The sequence below is a fragment of the Bos taurus genome, chromosome 8 (genome assembly GCF_002263795.3).
Source record: "Bos taurus isolate L1 Dominette 01449 registration number 42190680 breed Hereford chromosome 8, ARS-UCD2.0, whole genome shotgun sequence".
NCBI lineage: Eukaryota > Metazoa > Chordata > Mammalia > Artiodactyla > Bovidae > Bos > Bos taurus.
In genome coordinates this window covers 65,091,705-65,104,352 of record NC_037335.1, presented here as the reverse complement: position 1 = coordinate 65,104,352, position 12,648 = coordinate 65,091,705, and the positions used below count along the sequence as shown (strand labels likewise).

The 12,648-nt window shown below is 37.8% G+C and overlaps 1 protein-coding gene across 1 annotated transcript in view; it reads left to right on the top strand.

Moving 5' to 3' along the window:
- ERP44 (endoplasmic reticulum protein 44) overlaps positions 1-12,648 on the top strand; it is a 96,737-nt gene that overhangs the window by 31,826 nt on the left and 52,263 nt on the right. The window contains exon 2 of the mRNA NM_001035032.2: positions 12,287-12,359. Coding sequence (NP_001030204.1) covers positions 12,287-12,359 — 73 coding nt within the window. The remainder of the gene's footprint in view (positions 1-12,286; positions 12,360-12,648) is intronic.

Sequence of the window (12,648 nt, the reverse complement as noted above, 5' to 3'; positions counted from 1 at the left end):
ATCCAGTGCTAGATACTAATTGGGAGATGGTGATGAATGGAATGGTCTCTCACACATTTCCCCCTGGTCCCAGAGGGTGTACAGAAAAGGAAAACAATTCTCATCTTGAATTTTCTTCCAGTTCCTATGCTCTGTTAGTACTTCCATTTCTGGAAATCTGGGTTTTAGAGAGGTGCTGTTTTTATCAAAAAATCCTTTCCACACAATGATAAGCTCATTCTCAGTCCTGAAGAGTGTTTTGTAATAAGAGTATTCTCTGAATGTCAGAGAAGTGCATTGTCTTCCAGGTAAATTGATTTATCCATTTTTAGGATACAGTGAAGAACAAAACACAGATGACATCAATTTTTAATGGAAATTCTTACATGATCAAATAACTAATATGTAAGAAAAAGTATGAATTACAGCATTTTTTCTTTTTATTTTCTATGGTTGTTTTTACTGACAGAATTTGATTTAAGGGATTGTATTATTTATATTTGAATTCTTTGTTTTTGCATAGAATTTGTTTTCTGAAACATGTCTGCACCCACCATATTTTGAGTTATTTAATGAAGAAGGTTGTGACTCTTAATGTTTCTTTATAAAAGCGAATTGGTTCTGACTTGTCCAAAATGGGTTGCACTGATGTTATAGGAAGGTTGTATCTGCGCGAGCTAAGGGTTATAGTAGCTTCCCAGTGCTATTCTATACTTAGTCCTGCTTTTCCCCTCTCTTTGAACTTGTGGTTCATTATAATGCTTCTGGGAATACTAACAGTGAGATGTGCCTTGATTGATACTCACCTTCAAGGCTCTTACAGTGCCTATCAGCCTCAGCTTATTTTCTCTGGGGACCTTTCATATCTCTTAGCTCCTGGCAGCTAACTGCAGACCTCTGTGTTTCTGCTGCCTGCCAGCTTAATGCAAAACTGAGAGTGAGAGCACTGGCCCCAGGGAGGAGAAGCGCTCTGGTCCCATGGCATTGGCACTTCCGGTGGGAGGCTGATTTGTCAAAATCTGGATCATAAATAGAAGGAACCTTGTGCCTGGTACATTACTTGTTTCTTGCTATAGGAGACACACAGGTGTCCTAGGTGGTGCCAGTAGTAAAGAACCTGCCTGCCATAGCAGGAGACTTGAGAGACGTGGGTTGATCCCTGATTTGGGAAGATCCCCTGGAGGAGGAAATGGCAGCCCATTCCAGTATTCTTGCCTTGAGAATCCCATGGACAGAGGAACCTGGCAGGCTACAGTCCATGGTGTCACACAGAGTTGGATACGACTAAAGCAACTTAGCACGCGTAGGAGACACGTAGTTTGTGAAGGGCTTTGAGAATCTCCCAGTAGGAAGGCGGGTAAATGAAAGATTCAGCAAAAATACAATAAGCTGTTACTGCAGAATTCCTCGCACATGTAATGGCAGTTGAGAACAGTAATGCCATAGAGAAGATATATCCTCTACTGAAGCTTCTATTTTTTGTGTAGAAATATCTATTCAAGCAGGACATACTTCTAAAAATTAACATCAATGTAGATTTCTAATGAGATTTTAGTTTCCCATTTCTCTAAAATCGGTAATTTGCATGTCAATACAAAATTCTCATGAATGAGCTTACTGTATTCACATTTGAGGGCCAAAAAATGTTGTACATGATTTAAAATGAATTTACTTGCTTGTTTGCAGAGTCAAAACTTGTTGTCTAAGGCCATGGTACTTCAACTTTTAATATGAACAGAGTCACTAGGAGATCTTATAAAACTGGAGATTATGCTTCAGTAGGTGGGGTGGGGCCTGCATTTCTCCCCAGCTCTTCCATGATGCCACTTTGCTGGTTCAGGGACCACTGTTTGAATGCAAAGTTTGAAGTCATTGGGCTATAAGACAAACTCAATCACTGGAAATACTTTCTGTTTTCTAAACTCATTTACTAAGATATTCTAATAAAACACAGTAAGGCCGAGGGAATGCTTTTGTTACTATAAATCTTGCCAAAAGAAATATTTAATAACCTCTTCTGCCTGGTATTAAACTGTATTAGCTTCTGGTCCTGAAAGTCCCAAATCATTTATTTTCATGACTGAATTAACAGCCTTAAAATGGAACAATACAAGACATATTGGGTTTTTATCCACTATTGTAGCATAGCTATTTGTAAGTGTGAACATTCTCTGTGCTGAAGTGTCTGGAAGTCATGCCAGGGAATAGCTGAGGGAACTGGAAGAAGGTATTACTAGGGATTTGTGACAGCTCAAAGACAGCAATAGCAAGGGGTTTCTGTAGTAAGTAGAAAGATCACTTCTGAGTATCCTTCTAAATCTGAGTGTGTGTATCATCACCTAGTGTTGTGCTTTTCATCATTACATTATTAAAAACAAATTTTAAAATAGACTTATTTGATAACCTTATTTTTCTCCAACATGTTAAAAATGTTTATTGACTATTCCCATTTGTGAACCCCTTTTCCTTGGTTCTCACTTCTAACACCCTACCTCTAAATTCTCAGTTTATTATCACGATCTGCCCATTCATTCACTTAGTACATATATGAGTAATCATTATGTACTGGTAGGTACCGTAGTAGGTGATGTGTGGGGTACGAAGTGGAATAAGGTACAATCTCTACTTTCAAGGTACTGAACATCTCCTACAGGAGGTAAGGTAGAACAAATAATCTGTGTGAAAAATTAATGTTAACAACCTAAGAAAGTGTTCTGGAGCTTCAGAGGAGAGAGAAATTAATTATTCTTGTCTGGGATCATCAGGAAAGCCTTCATAGATAAGATAGTATTTGAACTGGGTCTTGAAAACTAAATGCTTTCATAGCTGTTTCAAGCAGAGGAAGCTACATGTGCAAAGTATGGAAGCAAGAGACTAAGATGTCACATTTTAGGAACTGCAAACACTGAAGACCCCTTGCATTCTTGGATTTGTAGCTTAGAGGATTTGGACCATTTGTGAATGATCCTTGAGCAGTCATATAATAATTTTTCTAAGTTACTGATTTTACCAATTTTATCCCCTTCCTAAGAACCCAATGTTTCAAGTCAGTGCCTAAGGCTAGTGATTGGTTTAGCTTAGCATTCATATCTTGGTCCATCTTTATTTTTCCCTATTCATCTCTCATTCTACTCTCATTTTACCGCATGTTATATGGGAGGACATTATTAATGCTTATTAATAATTTAGGATTTGTAAAGAGATAGTTACAGTTGCTCCCAGTTACCAAGAGTCTACTACAAATGGGCTGACCATATATAATATATAATTTATTGTCCAAACTGGGACCCTTCTGAAAGAGAGTGGTGCTATTAATAATATTCCAGGGCAAAAAGCATATACTGGATTTGTCTCAAGCAACATAGAGTATCTGACCAACTAGAATGTATGGTCAGTGTTAACTATGCTTCATGTTACTTGGAGTATAGAATATGAATGGGAAGCAGTATGATGTGATTTAGGAATGCTATGCTAAGTCACTTCAGTGGTGTCCGACTCTGTGCGACCCAATAGACGGCAGCCCACCAGGCTCCCCCGTCCCTGGGATTCTCCAGGCAAGAACACTGGAGTGGGCTGCCATTTCCTTCTCCAATGCATGAAAGTGAAAAGTGAAAGTGAAGTCGCTCAGTCGTGTCCGACTCTTAGCGACCCCATGGATTGCAGCCTAACAGGCTCCTCCGTCCATGGGATTTTCCAAGCAAGAGTACTGGAGTGGGGTGCCATTGCCTTCTCTGTTAGGAATGCTAGTGTAGGTACTTTGTGAATGATCCTAAATGCAAGCTAAGGAGTTAGGCTTTTATGCTGTAGACAGTGAAAAACCATTGGAGATTTTTTTTTTTTTTTTAGGGGCAGAGGAATCGATACATGCAAAGCAGAATTCAAAAAGATTTAGTCTGGACTCTGTGGGTAGGTTGGATTGAAGGGAGATACTGATTCAGGGAGTGTCATTTAAGGCTCTTTTCAAATAGTAACCACTCAAATGGTTTTAATGTACTAGGAAAATGTGTTTATTTATTTTAAAAATTATGCTGAGAATTTAATAGTTCACTTCCAACATGTGTTATTATTGATGTTAGTTGTACTTCTAAAGAAGATCCTGTTTGGTTGACATCTTGTTCAGTTAATGTTTTTTTCGAAAGAGGAATTGCATTAGGGCTTAGCAGTGAGTGCCAGAGCATTTTATGTGTATTAGTATTATAGCATTTTTACATGTTAACACTGTAACAGTAAGTTTGACCTCACGTTGAGAGAAGGTAAATAATAAATCTTCCCAAGATTTATTTCCAAAATACTTTTTTAAAATCATGTAACTAACTTTTCATTGTATCTTTTTTAAAATTTATATCTAATCTAGAGAGAATTTTAATTTTGCAGTAACTCCCATTTCCCTAACCTACATTTGTCCTTTTTCTATGCTTGCAGAGCAGGTTGGGCTTTTCGAGGCGGCGGGGAAAGGCATTTTCTGCCAGGAAAACCAGACAAAGCAATATGGAAGAAGGAATTAATCTTTGAAGGATTGATTATGCAGTAGTGGAAAAGAGAAAAGTAACTGGCTACTGAGTGGCTTAAAAATTGCTGTGGAAATACAGCTAGTGCACTGGTTTCACCAGCCAGTTGGGTGGCCATAAAGGGTACAGAGACATTAAAGGAAAGGCAAGCTTTTCAGTTCCCAAAGATGTCTCAGTATTTAAAAACCATCTAATGAAGAAAATATTCTTTACTTGCTGAAGAAGAATCTCCTATTTATTAATTTAAAAAAAATGTTATACAGTTTGAGAGGCTACTTTCCATTTACAGTTACTGCAAAATACTGGCTGTATTTCCTGTGTTATACAATATATCCTTTAACTTGCTTAAGCTTGAGCTTACAACCAACATGAGATGATTGGCAATGCTTTTTAATTTTCTTCGCAAGAAAATGAGCTAATGAACTGGAGAGAATGACCAATTTGTAAAATATTTCAGAAATTTGTGTCTGTATATTTACATATGTTGTAATATTTCATCATTAGAGGCTAAATTCTCCAGGACTATTAAGATCTATTGAAGATTTCTATGTAGGCTTTTGTTGTTTCTTCAAGAAAAAATTAAAAGTTAACTTAAAGTGTAAATTAAAAAAAATTATTTTTGTCCTTCTTTCCTGATTTAGAGCTACTTGTCTGTATTTTACTTAAGCACTATAGCATTTGACACATAAAGATGTTTCCCCAGGAGAATCTTGTTTCTGCCCATGGCTGACATGAAAAGAAACAATTTGTCAGACTAGTGGGGCTTGCTAACAATTCAAATAAACAACCTGTCTTTCCCTTCATACTGTGTATTAATAGAAATGTTAATGATAAATTGCCTCCCTTACACCCTACAGTGAGGAGAGATTACTGGGTCAGAGACAGTGTTCTTGCTTTGGGCCCCCTTAAACACAGCTGTTAGCAGAATCTGTCTTAGCAGTTGCATGCTCATTGGCACTATGCTTCTTATGTAATAGTTATCTGCTTAATACAGCCAAATTGATTGTGCCTAATTTTTGTCACTCTCTAGCTTGTAAAAAGCAATTAAGTTTTTTTTTTTTTTTTAATTTTACATAATTGTATTAGTTTTGCCAAATATCAAAATGAATCCGCCACAGGTATACATGTGTTCCCCATCCTGAACCCTCCTCCCTCCTCCCTCCCCATACCATCCCTCTGGGTCGTCCCAGTGCACTAGCCCCAAGCATCCAGTATCGTGCATCGAACCTGGACTGGCAACTCGTTTCTTACATGATATTTTACATGTTTCAATGCCATTCTCCCAAATCTTCCCACCCTCTCCCTCTCCCACAGAGTCCATAAGACTGTTCTATACATCAGTGTCTCTTTTGCTGTCTCGTACACTGGGTTATTGTTACCATCTTTCTAAATTCCATATATATGCGTTAGTATACTGTATTTATGTTTTTCCTTCTGGCTTACTTCACTCTGTATAATAGGCTCCAGTTTCATCCACCTCATTAGAACTGATTCAAATGTATTCTTTTTAATGGCTGAGTAATACTCCATTGTGTATATGTATCACAGCTTTCTTATCCATTCATCTGCTGATGGACATCTAGGTTGCTTCCATGTCCTGGCTATTCTGGCAGATCACCTAACAATTGCTAATCAGATGACTCCTGATTGACTGGTTTAGAGTTCATTTCTGGAAGAGCCTCAACTGTAATTAAGTGAAGCCATGGTTGGTGATGTGGAGCTTAGCAAAATAACTCTACTTGGGGTCTGTGGTCTTGTTTCTAACAACAGTATTGATACAGCAAGATTTTAGAATGGATTGTATGTTGAAAAAAATTCAAGAGATCACATAAAAATATCATAGAGCAACAAAGCTGGTCATTATCAAAGTCAAGTCATTAAATAACTCAGTAGTCACTGACAGTGTCTGCTAGGTGCTGAGGGCACAAAAGCATAAGGCATAATATGCACGCTCTATCTCAAGAGCTCTCAAACTAGTGGTGGCGGTAAGAACTGGAGAAAAAAGTGAGTCACACAGATATGATCATGATCTTCAGCTGTGTAAGCCAAGGAAGCCCATTTTTGAAGCATATGCTTCTCTGTAAACATGTATTTTGATAGGCAGTGACTAACTCTTCAAAAATTATGCCTTATGCTTTTGTGCCCTCAGCACCTAGCAGACACTGTCAGTGACTACTGAGTTATTTAATGACTTGACTTGACTTTGAAAATGACCAGCTTTGTTGCTCTATGATATTTTTATGTGATCTCTTGAATTTTTTTCAACATACAATCCATTCTAAAATCTTGCTGTATCAATACTGTTGTTAGAAACAAGACCACAGACCCCAAGTAGAGTTATTTTGCTAAGCTCCACATCACCAACCATGGCTTCACTTAATTACAGTTGAGGCTCTTCCAGAAATGAACTCTAAACCAGTCAATCAGGAGTCATCTGATTAGCAATTGTTAGGTGATCTGCCAGACAGACCCACTACCATCCTCTAAAGGAAAGTAAATTTGCAATAACCAACCAACTTTTTTTTCCTTTGCCTAGTATAATGTCTTTGTTCCTTCTCCACTCTGCCTATAAGAGTCTTTCATTTTGTACAACTCCTTGAAGCTCTTCTCTCTGCTAGATAGGATGCTGTGTGATTCAAATTTATTTCTGCTCATACATCCTTAAACATTTTAATGTGCCTCAGTTTATCTTCAAAAAGTTTATACAGTTGTCTAGAGCTAGTCATACACTGATGTGGGGAAAGATTTGTTAATTGTGGTATGGGTAGTAAGTAATGACTAGTGAGGGAAATCTGAGCTTTCCAGTTGATTTTCAAGGTATTGAAAATAGTGAGATTAGTATATAAGTAAAATATTCAGGGGTTTTAAATTATCTGGCTTGCCTTTAGGAGAGTATAATTTATTGGTTGGGAGGCCTGGCGTGCTGCGATTCATGGGGTCGCAGAGTCAGACATGACTGAGCAACTGAACTGAACAGAAATAATGTCAGCTATTAACTACTGGTATGGTAACTTGAAAATAAGACTAGTAGTATTCTCAGGCTTTTTCTAAGAAAAGAATGAATTTATAGAAGTATTTCAAATAATTATGGGCTTATTTAGCTACATCAGTATGTCTTTATATTACTTAGAAACTGACTGTTGGTGAATTATAAAATTTTAAATTGTAACTGTTGTGAGTACCAAAAGCGTCCGTGAAATGAGCAAGCAGAAGAATGTCTTTGGTACCTTGATCCAGGGTCTAATGTTAGTTGTCATTTGATAAAGAGCAGTGGTTCAGTGAATGGATTTCCACACATAAACAGGATTGAACCAAAAACTGTCCAGATATCAAATGGAAGCAATTTAAATATCCATTGACAGAGGAATGGATGAAGATGTGGTGCATGTATACAATGGAATATTACTCAGCCATGAAAAGAATGAAGCAGTGCCAATTGCCCCAACATGGATGGACCTAGAGATTGTCACACGAAGTAAAATAAGTCAGACAGAGAAAGATGAAGATCATATGACATTGCTTATATGTGAAACCTAAAATGGTACAAATGGAACTTATTTACAAAACAGAAATAGAGTCACAGATGTAGAAAACAAACTTACGGTTACCAGGAGGGCGGGGGAAGATAATTGGGAGACTGGGATTGACATATATATACTACTAGATGTAAAATAGATAACTAAGGGAATTTCTTGTGGTACAGTGGTCAGGATGCTCCACTTCCACTGCAGGGGACATGGGTTTGATCTCTGATCAGGAAACTAAGAATCCCACATGCCACACTGCATGGCCAAAAAAACCAAAAAAGAATTGGGGGGAAAAAAAAAAGATAACAAATAAATACCTAATGCATAGCACAGGGAACTCTACTCAATACTCTGTAATGGCTTATATGGAAAAAGAATCTGAAGCAGGGAAAGACTAGAGATCTCTTCAAAAAAATTAGAGATATCAAGGTAATAGTTCATGCAAGAATGGGCATGGTAAAGAAGAGAAATGTTAAGGACCTAACAGAAGCACAAGAGATTAAGAAAAAGTGATAAGAATACACAGAAGAACTATGCAGAAAAGGTCTTCATGATAACCAGATAACCACGATGGTGTGCTCACTCACCTCGAGCCAGACATCCTGGAGTATGAAGTCAAGTGGGCCTTAGGAAGCATTACTACGAACAAAGCTAGTGGAGGTGATGGAATTCCAGCTGAGCTGTTTCAAATCCTAAAAGATGATGCTGTTTAAGTGTTACCCTCAGTATGCCAGCAAATTTGGAAAACTCAGCAGTGGCCACAGGACTGGAAAAGGTCAGTTTACATTCCAATGCCGAAGAATGTTCAAACTGTCACACGAGTTCGCTCATTTCACATGCTAGCAAGGTTATGCTCAAGATCCTTCAAGCTAGGCTTCAGCAACCAAGAACTTCCAGATGTACAAGCAGATTTCGAGGAGGCAGAGGAACCAGAAATCAAATCTCCAACAATTCATTGGATCATGGAGAAAGCAAGGAAGTTCCAGAAAAACATATACTAAAGTCCATACTAAAACATATACTAAACATATAAATATAAAACATATAAACATAAAACATATACTAAAAACTATACTAAAGTCTTTGTGTGGATCACAATAAACTGTGGAAAATTCTGAAAGAAATGGAAATACCAGACAACCTTCCCTGCCTCCTGAGAAACCTGTATGCAGGTCAAGAAGCAACAGTTAGAACCAGACATGGGACAACAGACCGGTTCAAAATTAGGAAAGGAGTATGTCAAGGCTATGTATTGTCAACCCTGCTTATTTAACTTACATGCAGAGTACATCATGCAAAATGCTAGGCTGGATGAAGCTTAAGCTGGACTTAAGACTGTCGGGAGGAATATCAGCAATCTCAGATATACAGATGATAGCACTCTAAAGGCAGAAAGTGAAGGGGCACTAAAGGGCCTCTTGATGAGAGTGAAAGAAGAGAGTGAAAAAGCTGGCTTAAAACTCAACATTCAGAAAACTAAGAGTGTCGCATCTGGTCCCATCACTTCATGGCAAATAGATGGGGGAAAAAATGAAAGCAGTGACAGATTTTATTTTGGGGGGGCTCCAAAATCATTGCAGATGGTGACTGCAGCCATGAAATTAAGACACACTTCCTCCTTGGAAAGAAGACTATGACAAACCTAGACAGTATATTAAAAAACAGAGACAACACTTTGCCAACAAAGTTCCATGTAGTCAAAACTAGGGTTTTTCCAGTAGTTATGTATGGTTGTGAGAGTTGGACCATAAAGAAGGCAGAGTGCCGAAGAATTGATGCTTTCAAATTGTGGTGCTGGAGAAGACTCCTGAGAGTCCCTCAGACTGCAAGGAGATCAAACTAGTCAATCCTAAAGGAAATCAGTCCTGAATATTCATTGGAAGGACTAATGCACATCAACATGCACAGTCCTGTTTGTACTTTTGGGCCATAGGTAATGTTTCAAACTTTTTCTTACAGCTTGCTGCCAAAGCAGATGTGTGTCTCTTTTTGAAATCAAATACTCAATTTCTCCCTTTATCCTCTATGCCAATTTTTGTATGTATTCATTCCTTGGTTGAGTTTATTTTTCATGGACTTGTTCACCAATCTCACCAAATATGATGCTGAAACATCTCTCTTTCACTCATTGTATATTATCAAATTACTTATTGAATTTGATGCCATACATGATTTGTTTGATTTTGTCTTTGTTACTTAATGCTTGTTTCTCCATTAGAAGTAAACTTTGAGTGCAGAAACAAAGATAAAAACACATAGTGTATTAAAGATGGAACCTAAAAATAAAATAGACTAAACATTCAGTTCAGTTCAGTGGCTCAGTCATATCCGACTCTGCGACCCCATGAATTGCAGCACGCCAGGCCTCCCTGTCCATCACCAACTCCCGGAGTTCACTCAGACTCATGTCCATCGAGTCGGTGATGCCATCCAGCCATTTCATCCTCTGTCGTCCCCTTTTCCTCCTGCCCCCAATCCCTCCCAGCATCAGAGTCTTTTCCAATGAGTCAGCTCTTCGTATGAGGTGGCCAAAGTACTGGAGTTTCAGCTTTAGCATCAGTCCTTCCAAAAAACACCCAGGACTGATCTCCTTTAGAATGGACTGGTTGGATCTCCTTGCAGTCCAAGGGACTCTCAAGAGTCTTCTCCAACACCACAGTTCCAAAGCATCAATTCTTCGGCTCAGCTTTCTTCACAGTCCAACTCTCACATCCATATATGACTACTGGAAAAACCATAGCCTTGACTAGACTGACCTTTGTTGGCAAAGTAATGTCTCTGCTTTTCAATATGCTATCTAGGTTGGTCATAACTTTCCTTCCAAGGAGTAAGCGTCTTTTAATTTCATGGCTGCAGTCACCATCTGAAGTGATTTTGGAGCCCAGAAAAATAAAGTCTGACACTGTTTCCACTGTTTCCCCATCTATTTGCCATGAAGTGATGGAACCACATGCCATGATCTTCGTTTTCTGAATGTTGAGCTTTAAGCCAACTTTTTCACTCTCCTCTTTCACTTTCATCAAGAGGCTCTTTAGTTCTTCTTTGCTTTCTGCCATAAGGGTGGTGTCATCTGCATATCTGAGGTTATTGATATTTCTCCCGGCAGTCTTGATCCCAGCTTGTGCTTCCTCCAGCCCAGCGTTTCTCATGATGTACTCTGCATATAAGTTAAATAAGTAGGGTGACAATATACAGCCTTGACATACTCCTTTTCCTATTTGGAACCAGTCTGTTGTTCTATGTCCAGTTCTAACTGTTGCTTCCTGACCTGCATACAGGTTTCTCAAGAGGCAGGTCAGATGGTCTGGTATTCCCATCTCTTTCAGAATTTCCCACAGTTTCTTGTGAGCCACACAGTCAAAAGCTTTGGCATAGTCAGTAAAGCAGAAATAGATGTTTTTCTGGAACTCTCTTGCTTTTTCGATGATCCAGAGGATGTTGGCAATTTGATCTCTGGTTCCTCTGCCTTTTCTAAAACCAGCTTGAACATCTGGTAGTTCATGGTTCACATATTGCTAAAGCCTGGCTTGAAGAATTTTGAGCGTTACTTTACTAGCGTGTGAGATGACATTACTTTTTAAATAATACAACTTCTTAAAACCTAAGTAAGCAGTTGTTAGTTTAGTTTAAAATCATGCCTTTTCTTCGTTTTGTAGATGGCAGTCTGAAATTTTCTTTGAATTTAGTGTCTTAGACATGTTAAAGTGGATACACTTATTTTACCTACTCTTACTCTCTTCTTTATAGCCTCTCACCTTCACATTGTTAAACCACCTGCATTTGAAGACCAGGCAAGAAGGGCTTTTGGTTAACATTTTGAAAAGTCTTTCTTGAATTCTTTTCAGTATTTTGTTCTGTCTTAGAAGCATGGTGGGTTAGAATCAGCAAACTTAGCCTCGGTTTTATATTCTTTCAAGACTGTTAATAATCTGGCAATTTTTTTTCTAGTGGCAGCAGAGATAAAGTTGTTGAGAATATTAATTTAAAAGAGTGAGTACATTTTTAATTTTGAAAATTGTTTAGAAACAGTTTCTTTTATGTATTTAGAAAGAAGTATAGGAAATCTGTTGAACCCCGTTTCCAGGCTTGAGAAGTTGTACTGCTATTTCAGTGATCCCATGAAGAGTTAGAGTAGGTAATAAAGATTAAAACCAACTGGTAATTTTGTAACTAGTGGAACCAACTTAGTTTGTGAATTTTCTTTTTAGACTTTTAGCATGATTTGCCTTTTGTAGAAACATTTATTAATTTTTGCATTTTTTAAATTTCCAGGTAACTTGGGTTTTTACTCCTGTAACAGCTGAAATAATAAGTCTTGATACAGAGAATATAGATGACATTTTAAGTAAGTACCTTCGTATTTTTAAAGTATACTTTCTTTTCTATTAAGAATTAGTTTATATACAAAAACAAAATAAAATCTCAGTTACCTAAAACAGTTGAGGAGCCAGCATTCTGATTAATTCCATGGTGGCTGTGTGTATGTGTGTGTGTATGTGTGTCTGTGTGCATATGTATTTAACTAAGCACTTTTCATTTTAGTTTTTGGTAAAATTCCTTAAAATGTGTAAGTCTGCTTTCCTGTGTTACAGGTAAACTTTTAGTCTTGTTTTGTTTCTTTGCCTTGTCATAAA